Source organism: Spironucleus salmonicida (genome assembly GCF_000497125.1).
Source record: "Spironucleus salmonicida strain ATCC 50377 chromosome Unknown tig00000030, whole genome shotgun sequence".
In the NCBI taxonomy this organism is placed as follows: domain Eukaryota; phylum Fornicata; order Diplomonadida; family Hexamitidae; genus Spironucleus; species Spironucleus salmonicida.
The window spans coordinates 1-9,849 of NW_027150725.1; the positions used below are offsets into that span (position 1 = coordinate 1).

The 9,849-nt window shown below is 61.2% G+C and overlaps 1 protein-coding gene across 1 annotated transcript; it reads right to left on the reverse strand. All coding sequences in view use genetic code 6, as the record gives it.

Annotated features, from left to right (window-relative positions):
* Positions 1-8,878: 8,878 nt before the first annotated feature.
* SS50377_28762 (uncharacterized protein) lies at positions 8,879-9,247 on the reverse strand (the record flags this gene model as incomplete). Its single annotated transcript, XM_067912516.1, has 1 exon — positions 8,879-9,247. The coding sequence occupies one exon, from the start codon at positions 9,245-9,247 to the stop codon at positions 8,879-8,881; it is 369 nt and encodes a 122-aa protein (XP_067760143.1).
* Positions 9,248-9,849: the final 602 nt, after the last annotated feature.

Consider the following 9,849-nt stretch of genomic DNA (forward strand, 5'->3'; position numbering starts at 1 on the left):
AGGTGCTCTCGAGCTGACCGAGGGTGGCCGCAGCCAGTGCTCTCGAGCTGACCGAGGGTGGCCGCAGCCAGGTGCTCTGGCGGTCTGGGTGGCCTCAACCAGGTGCTCTCGAGCTGACCGAGGGTGGCCGCAGCCAGGTGCTCTGGACCAGGTCTGGGTGGCCTCAACCAGGTGCTCTCGAGCTGACCGAGGGTGGCCGCAGCCAGGTGCTCTGGACCAGGTCTGGGTGGCCTCAACCAGGCTGGCCTCACCAGGTGCTCTCGAGCTGACCGAGGGTGGCCGCAGCCAGGTGCTCTGGACCAGGTCTGGGTGGCCTCAACCAGGTGCTCTCGAGCTGACCGAGGGTGGCCGCAGCCAGGTGCTCTGGACCAGGGGGGCCCACCAGGTGCTCTCGAGCTGACCGAGGGTGGCCGCAGCCAGGTGCTCTGGACCAGGTCTGGGTGGCCTCAACCAGGTGCTCTCGAGCTGACCGAGGGTGGCCGCAGCCAGGTGCTCTGGACCAGGTCTGGGTGGCCTCAACCAGGTGCTCTCGAGCTGACCGAGGGTGGCCGCAGCCAGGTGCTCTGGACCAGGTCTGGGTGGCCTCAACCAGGTGCTCTCGAGCTGACCGAGGGTGGCCGCAGCCAGGTGCTCTGGACCAGGTCTGGGTGGCCTCAACCAGGTGCTCTCGAGCTGACCGAGGGTGGCCGCAGCCAGGTGCTCTGGACCAGGTCTGGGTGGCCTCAACCAGGTGCTCTCGAGCTGACCGAGGGTGGCCGCAGCCAGGTGCTCTGGACCAGGTCTGGGTGGCCTCAACCAGGTGCTCTCGAGCTGACCGAGGGTGGCCGCAGCCAGTGCTCTGGACCAGGTCTGGGTGGCCTCAACCAGGTGCCGGGGGGGGGGGGGGGGGGGGGGGGGGGGCGGAGGGTGGCCGCAGCCAGGTGCTCTGGGACCAGGGGGGGGGGGGTCTGGGTGGCCTCAACCAAGTGCTCTCGAGCTGACCGAGGGTGGCCGCAGCCAAGTGCTCTGGACCAGGTCTGGGTGGCCTCAACCAGGTGCTCTCGAGCTGACCGAGGGTGGCCTCAACCAGGTGCTCTCGAGCTGACCGAGGGTGGCCGCAGCCAAGTGCTCTGGACCAGGTCTGGGTGGCCTCAACCAAGTGCTCTCGAGCTGACCGAGGGTGGCCGCAGCCAGGTGCTCTGGACCAGGTCTGGGTGGCCTCAACCAGGTGCTCTGGACCAGGTCTGGGTGGCCTCAACCAGGTGCTCTGGACCAGGTCTGGGTGGCCTCAACCAGGTGCTCTGGACCAGGTCTGGGTGGCCTCAACCAGGTGCTCTCGAGCTGACCGAGGGTGGCCGCAGCCAGGTGCTCTGGACCAGGTCTGGGTGGCCTCAACCAGGTGCTCTGGACCAGGTCTGGGTGGCCTCAACCAGGTGCTCTCGAGCTGACCGAGGGTGGCCGCAGCCAGGTGCTCTGGACCAGGTCTGGGTGGCCTCAACCAAGTGCTCTCGAGCTGACCGAGGGTGGCCGCAGCCAGGTGCTCTCGAGCTGACCGAGGGTGGCCGCAGCCAAGTGCTCTGGACCAGGTCTGGGTGGCCTCAACCAGGTGCTCTCGAGCTGACCGAGGGTGGCCGCAGCCAAGTGCTCTCGAGCTGACCGAGGGTGGCCGCAGCCAGGTGCTCTGGACCAGGTCTGGGTGGCCTCAACCAGGTGCTCTGGACCAGGTCTGGGTGGCCTCAACCAGGTGCTCTCGAGCTGACCGAGGGTGGCCGCAGCCAGGTGCTCTGGACCAGGTCTGGGTGGCCTCAACCAAGTGCTCTCGAGCTGACCGAGGGTGGCCGCAGCCAGGTGCTCTCGAGCTGACCGAGGGTGGCCGCAGCCAAGTGCTCTGGACCAGGTCTGGGTGGCCTCAACCAGGTGCTCTCGAGCTGACCGAGGGTGGCCGCAGCCAAGTGCTCTCGAGCTGACCGAGGGTGGCCTCAACCAGGTGCTCTCGAGCTGACCGAGGGTGGCCGCAGCCAAGTGCTCTCGAGCTGACCGAGGGTGGCCGCAGCCAGGTGCTCTGGACCAGGTCTGGGTGGCCTCAACCAAGTGCTCTCGAGCTGACCGAGGGTGGCCTCAACCAGGTGCTCTCGAGCTGACCGAGGGTGGCCGCAGCCAAGTGCTCTGGACCAGGTCTGGGTGGCCTCAACCAGGTGCTCTGGACCAGGTCTGGGTGGCCTCAACCAGGTGCTCTGGACCAGGTCTGGGTGGCCTCAACCAAGTGCTCTCGAGCTGACCGAGGGTGGCCTCAACCAGGTGCTCTCGAGCTGACCGAGGGTGGCCGCAGCCAAGTGCTCTGGACCAGGTCTGGGTGGCCTCAACCAGGTGCTCTGGACCAGGTCTGGGTGGCCTCAACCAGGTGCTCTCGAGCTGACCGAGGGTGGCCGCAGCCAAGTGCTCTCGAGCTGACCGAGGGTGGCCGCAGCCAGGTGCTCTGGACCAGGTCTGGGTGGCCTCAACCAGGTGCTCTCGAGCTGACCGAGGGTGGCCGCAGCCAAGTGCTCTCGAGCTGACCGAGGGTGGCCGCAGCCAGGTGCTCTGGACCAGGTCTGGGTGGCCTCAACCAGGTGCTCTCGAGCTGACCGAGGGTGGCCGCAGCCAAGTGCTCTCGAGCTGACCGAGGGTGGCCGCAGCCAGGTGCTCTCGAGCTGACCGAGGGTGGCCGCAGCCAGGTGCTCTCGAGCTGACCGAGGGTGGCCGCAGCCAGGTGCTCTGGACCAGGTCTGGGTGGCCTCAACCAGGTGCTCTCGAGCTGACCGAGGGTGGCCGCAGCCAAGTGCTCTGGACCAGGTCTGGGTGGCCTCAACCAGGTGCTCTCGAGCTGACCGAGGGTGGCCGCAGCCAGGTGCTCTCGAGCTGACCGAGGGTGGCCGCAGCCAGGTGCTCTCGAGCTGACCGAGGGTGGCCGCAGCCAGGTGCTCTGGACCAGGTCTGGGTGGCCTCAACCAGGTGCTCTCGAGCTGACCGAGGGTGGCCGCAGCCAAGTGCTCTCGAGCTGACCGAGGGTGGCCGCAGCCAGGTGCTCTGGACCAGGTCTGGGTGGCCTCAACCAGGTGCTCTGGACCAGGTCTGGGTGGCCTCAACCAAGTGCTCTCGAGCTGACCGAGGGTGGCCGCAGCCAGGTGCTCTGGACCAGGTCTGGGTGGCCTCAACCAGGTGCTCTCGAGCTGACCGAGGGTGGCCGCAGCCAAGTGCTCTCGAGCTGACCGAGGGTGGCCGCAGCCAGGTGCTCTGGACCAGGTCTGGGTGGCCTCAACCAGGTGCTCTCGAGCTGACCGAGGGTGGCCGCAGCCAGGTGCTCTCGAGCTGACCGAGGGTGGCCGCAGCCAAGTGCTCTGGACCAGGTCTGGGTGGCCTCAACCAGGTGCTCTCGAGCTGACCGAGGGTGGCCGCAGCCAGGTGCTCTCGAGCTGACCGAGGGTGGCCGCAGCCAGGTGCTCTCGAGCTGACCGAGGGTGGCCGCAGCCAGGTGCTCTGGACCAGGTCTGGGTGGCCTCAACCAGGTGCTCTCGAGCTGACCGAGGGTGGCCGCAGCCAAGTGCTCTGGACCAGGTCTGGGTGGCCGCAGCCAGGTGCTCTCGAGCTGACCGAGGGTGGCCGCAGCCAGGTGCTCTCGAGCTGACCGAGGGTGGCCGCAGCCAGGTGCTCTGGACCAGGTCTGGGTGGCCTCAACCAGGTGCTCTCGAGCTGACCGAGGGTGGCCGCAGCCAAGTGCTCTGGACCAGGTCTGGGTGGCCGCAGCCAGGTGCTCTCGAGCTGACCGAGGGTGGCCGCAGCCAAGTGCTCTGGACCAGGTCTGGGTGGCCTCAACCAGGTGCTCTCGAGCTGACCGAGGGTGGCCGCAGCCAAGTGCTCTGGACCAGGTCTGGGTGGCCTCAACCAGGTGCTCTCGAGCTGACCGAGGGTGGCCGCAGCCAGGTGCTCTGGACCAGGTCTGGGTGGCCTCAACCAGGTGCTCTCGAGCTGACCGAGGGTGGCCGCAGCCAAGTGCTCTGGACCAGGTCTGGGTGGCCTCAACCAGGTGCTCTCGAGCTGACCGAGGGTGGCCGCAGCCAGGTGCTCTGGACCAGGTCTGGGTGGCCTCAACCAGGTGCTCTCGAGCTGACCGAGGGTGGCCGCAGCCAGGTGCTCTGGACCAGGTCTGGGTGGCCTCAACCAGGTGCTCTCGAGCTGACCGAGGGTGGCCGCAGCCAAGTGCTCTCGAGCTGACCGAGGGTGGCCGCAGCCAGGTGCTCTGGACCAGGTCTGGGTGGCCGCAGCCAGGTGCTCTCGAGCTGACCGAGGGTGGCCGCAGCCAGGTGCTCTGGACCAGGTCTGGGTGGCCTCAACCAGGTGCTCTCGAGCTGACCGAGGGTGGCCGCAGCCAGGTGCTCTGGACCAGGTCTGGGTGGCCTCAACCAGGTGCTCTCGAGCTGACCGAGGGTGGCCGCAGCCAAGTGCTCTGGACCAGGTCTGGGTGGCCGCAGCCAGGTGCTCTCGAGCTGACCGAGGGTGGCCGCAGCCAGGTGCTCTCGAGCTGACCGAGGGTGGCCGCAGCCAAGTGCTCTGGACCAGGTCTGGGTGGCCTCAACCAGGTGCTCTCGAGCTGACCGAGGGTGGCCGCAGCCAAGTGCTCTGGACCAGGTCTGGGTGGCCTCAACCAGGTGCTCTCGAGCTGACCGAGGGTGGCCGCAGCCAGGTGCTCTGGACCAGGTCTGGGTGGCCTCAACCAGGTGCTCTCGAGCTGACCGAGGGTGGCCGCAGCCAAGTGCTCTGGACCAGGTCTGGGTGGCCTCAACCAGGTGCTCTCGAGCTGACCGAGGGTGGCCGCAGCCAGGTGCTCTGGACCAGGTCTGGGTGGCCTCAACCAGGTGCTCTCGAGCTGACCGAGGGTGGCCGCAGCCAGGTGCTCTGGACCAGGTCTGGGTGGCCTCAACCAGGTGCTCTCGAGCTGACCGAGGGTGGCCGCAGCCAAGTGCTCTCGAGCTGACCGAGGGTGGCCGCAGCCAGGTGCTCTGGACCAGGTCTGGGTGGCCTCAACCAGGTGCTCTCGAGCTGACCGAGGGTGGCCGCAGCCAGGTGCTCTCGAGCTGACCGAGGGTGGCCGCAGCCAGGTGCTCTGGACCAGGTCTGGGTGGCCTCAACCAGGTGCTCTCGAGCTGACCGAGGGTGGCCGCAGCCAGGTGCTCTGGACCAGGTCTGGGTGGCCTCAACCAGGTGCTCTCGAGCTGACCGAGGGTGGCCGCAGCCAGGTGCTCTGGACCAGGTCTGGGTGGCCTCAACCAGGTGCTCTCGAGCTGACCGAGGGTGGCCGCAGCCAAGTGCTCTGGACCAGGTCTGGGTGGCCGCAGCCAGGTGCTCTCGAGCTGACCGAGGGTGGCCGCAGCCAAGTGCTCTGGACCAGGTCTGGGTGGCCTCAACCAGGTGCTCTCGAGCTGACCGAGGGTGGCCGCAGCCAAGTGCTCTGGACCAGGTCTGGGTGGCCTCAACCAGGTGCTCTCGAGCTGACCGAGGGTGGCCGCAGCCAGGTGCTCTGGACCAGGTCTGGGTGGCCTCAACCAGGTGCTCTCGAGCTGACCGAGGGTGGCCGCAGCCAAGTGCTCTGGACCAGGTCTGGGTGGCCTCAACCAGGTGCTCTCGAGCTGACCGAGGGTGGCCGCAGCCAGGTGCTCTGGACCAGGTCTGGGTGGCCTCAACCAGGTGCTCTCGAGCTGACCGAGGGTGGCCGCAGCCAAGTGCTCTCGAGCTGACCGAGGGTGGCCGCAGCCAGGTGCTCTGGACCAGGTCTGGGTGGCCGCAGCCAGGTGCTCTCGAGCTGACCGAGGGTGGCCGCAGCCAGGTGCTCTGGACCAGGTCTGGGTGGCCTCAACCAGGTGCTCTCGAGCTGACCGAGGGTGGCCGCAGCCAGGTGCTCTGGACCAGGTCTGGGTGGCCTCAACCAGGTGCTCTCGAGCTGACCGAGGGTGGCCGCAGCCAAGTGCTCTGGACCAGGTCTGGGTGGCCGCAGCCAGGTGCTCTCGAGCTGACCGAGGGTGGCCGCAGCCAGGTGCTCTCGAGCTGACCGAGGGTGGCCGCAGCCAAGTGCTCTGGACCAGGTCTGGGTGGCCTCAACCAGGTGCTCTCGAGCTGACCGAGGGTGGCCGCAGCCAAGTGCTCTGGACCAGGTCTGGGTGGCCTCAACCAGGTGCTCTCGAGCTGACCGAGGGTGGCCGCAGCCAGGTGCTCTGGACCAGGTCTGGGTGGCCTCAACCAGGTGCTCTCGAGCTGACCGAGGGTGGCCGCAGCCAAGTGCTCTGGACCAGGTCTGGGTGGCCTCAACCAGGTGCTCTCGAGCTGACCGAGGGTGGCCGCAGCCAGGTGCTCTGGACCAGGTCTGGGTGGCCTCAACCAGGTGCTCTCGAGCTGACCGAGGGTGGCCGCAGCCAGGTGCTCTGGACCAGGTCTGGGTGGCCTCAACCAGGTGCTCTCGAGCTGACCGAGGGTGGCCGCAGCCAAGTGCTCTCGAGCTGACCGAGGGTGGCCGCAGCCAGGTGCTCTGGACCAGGTCTGGGTGGCCGCAGCCAGGTGCTCTCGAGCTGACCGAGGGTGGCCGCAGCCAGGTGCTCTGGACCAGGTCTGGGTGGCCTCAACCAGGTGCTCTCGAGCTGACCGAGGGTGGCCGCAGCCAGGTGCTCTGGACCAGGTCTGGGTGGCCTCAACCAGGTGCTCTCGAGCTGACCGAGGGTGGCCGCAGCCAAGTGCTCTGGACCAGGTCTGGGTGGCCGCAGCCAGGTGCTCTCGAGCTGACCGAGGGTGGCCGCAGCCAGGTGCTCTCGAGCTGACCGAGGGTGGCCGCAGCCAAGTGCTCTGGACCAGGTCTGGGTGGCCTCAACCAGGTGCTCTCGAGCTGACCGAGGGTGGCCGCAGCCAAGTGCTCTGGACCAGGTCTGGGTGGCCTCAACCAGGTGCTCTCGAGCTGACCGAGGGTGGCCGCAGCCAGGTGCTCTGGACCAGGTCTGGGTGGCCTCAACCAGGTGCTCTCGAGCTGACCGAGGGTGGCCGCAGCCAAGTGCTCTGGACCAGGTCTGGGTGGCCTCAACCAGGTGCTCTCGAGCTGACCGAGGGTGGCCGCAGCCAGGTGCTCTGGACCAGGTCTGGGTGGCCTCAACCAGGTGCTCTCGAGCTGACCGAGGGTGGCCGCAGCCAGGTGCTCTGGACCAGGTCTGGGTGGCCTCAACCAGGTGCTCTCGAGCTGACCGAGGGTGGCCGCAGCCAAGTGCTCTCGAGCTGACCGAGGGTGGCCGCAGCCAGGTGCTCTGGACCAGGTCTGGGTGGCCTCAACCAGGTGCTCTCGAGCTGACCGAGGGTGGCCGCAGCCAGGTGCTCTCGAGCTGACCGAGGGTGGCCGCAGCCAGGTGCTCTGGACCAGGTCTGGGTGGCCTCAACCAGGTGCTCTCGAGCTGACCGAGGGTGGCCGCAGCCAGGTGCTCTGGACCAGGTCTGGGTGGCCTCAACCAGGTGCTCTCGAGCTGACCGAGGGTGGCCGCAGCCAGGTGCTCTGGACCAGGTCTGGGTGGCCTCAACCAGGTGCTCTCGAGCTGACCGAGGGTGGCCGCAGCCAAGTGCTCTGGACCAGGTCTGGGTGGCCGCAGCCAGGTGCTCTCGAGCTGACCGAGGGTGGCCGCAGCCAAGTGCTCTGGACCAGGTCTGGGTGGCCTCAACCAGGTGCTCTCGAGCTGACCGAGGGTGGCCGCAGCCAAGTGCTCTGGACCAGGTCTGGGTGGCCTCAACCAGGTGCTCTCGAGCTGACCGAGGGTGGCCGCAGCCAGGTGCTCTGGACCAGGTCTGGGTGGCCTCAACCAGGTGCTCTCGAGCTGACCGAGGGTGGCCGCAGCCAAGTGCTCTCGAGCTGACCGAGGGTGGCCGCAGCCAGGTGCTCTGGACCAGGTCTGGGTGGCCGCAGCCAGGTGCTCTCGAGCTGACCGAGGGTGGCCGCAGCCAGGTGCTCTGGACCAGGTCTGGGTGGCCTCAACCAGGTGCTCTCGAGCTGACCGAGGGTGGCCGCAGCCAGGTGCTCTGGACCAGGTCTGGGTGGCCTCAACCAGGTGCTCTCGAGCTGACCGAGGGTGGCCGCAGCCAGGTGCTCTGGACCAGGTCTGGGTGGCCTCAACCAGGTGCTCTCGAGCTGACCGAGGGTGGCCGCAGCCAGGTGCTCTGGACCAGGTCTGGGTGGCCTCAACCAGGTGCTCTCGAGCTGACCGAGGGTGGCCGCAGCCAGGTGCTCTCGAGCTGACCGAGGGTGGCCGCAGCCAGGTGCTCTGGACCAGGTCTGGGTGGCCTCAACCAGGTGCTCTGGACCAGTTAGTGAATATTCTATGCTAGATTGTTGTTTATGTAATCAAAGGTTCTTATTAGTTTTTCATTGAACTAAGAATGGATAATATTATTATAAAATGGCAATTGTATTTATTATAGTTTAATTTGTTCAAATTTTAAAATCTAGGACTAATAAATAATAGTATGGCTAATATTATTATTACGATATATTCTCAATATTAATTTTTTCGAATATTGTTTTATGATAGATACATTATTCTAATTTTATCTTTTTTTAAGAATTTTACAGTTTATTTTTGCAAATAAATAGTTAATCAATATAGTTAATAAATTTCATTTATTTTAAGAAAAATGAAAAAACTTTAATATAATAAGCGAATAGAGGGTTTCAAAAAGCTATGTCAATAAAATATTGCTACTCTTTAATTGTAAGATAAATAAGGATAGATTATAGCTGAGGTTCAAAAAATAGATAGGCATTAAAATAAAGATTAACTCACTATCGTTGAACCGCTATAAACAAATATTTGGTTCTAAAATGCAAACTAATGATAAATCTGTTTCACTCCCAATCAACAATAATTCTATTCTTAGTATCAATGAATTCATTGATACTACGTCTAGCGACTTAGTATTTTGTACGCCAAGTTCTTCCAACGGGCGGTGAGCATCTTCTTTAATTTTCCGCTTATAGAACTATTTTGTCTGTTTCAAAAATACATGCTTATGGGATAAACTACTTTCTATCATAAAATTCATCTTTAATTGCAGAAAGAGGATTTGATTTTTTTTTAAAGATTGGATTATATAGACCTCTTCTAAAATTTAGCACATTCTCATGTTTAATATAAATAACAGGTTCTAATGCCTAGTATACCTATGTTGAATTTTTTAATGGGTTTCTACTTTCTGTTTAAAGTTAGAAATTCATATTATATCCTAGAATTTTAAGTATAAAATATTTATATTTATAATATTTTTTACAAATTTATAATTAGTCTATAAAATTGATATATTTATAGGTTTAGAAAAATAAGGTATAAATAACGAAATATACTTTTTAAGATAAAGATAATATGCTTTATATCAATCTTCCATGCTTATAATTGTTTGGATAGATTCAGAATTATACTTAATTAAAATTATTTACTTCTCGTCAATAGGATGCTTTTATAAAGTAACTAGTATATGCGGAGGATTAATTCAGTTTAAACTAAGATAGGGGCCATAAATTTGGTGTAATAGCATATTGTGAGTATTATATGAGAAATATTTCAACATCTATCTAATTAGGAAGGATCAGATAAAATGAATTAGTTTCTTCTACCAAATTTCGTATGATAGTTCCTTACTGTATTTTATAATAAATATATTAGAATAATTTATCTAAAATATTATTGCAAGTTAAAATTTATTTCTCATAAACTATAAACAAAATTTATTATAGGTATAATATATAATTAATATATAATTAAATTTTATTAATGAAGTAAAATATGTATGGCTCTAGGCCAACATCTACTAGTTAAAAAA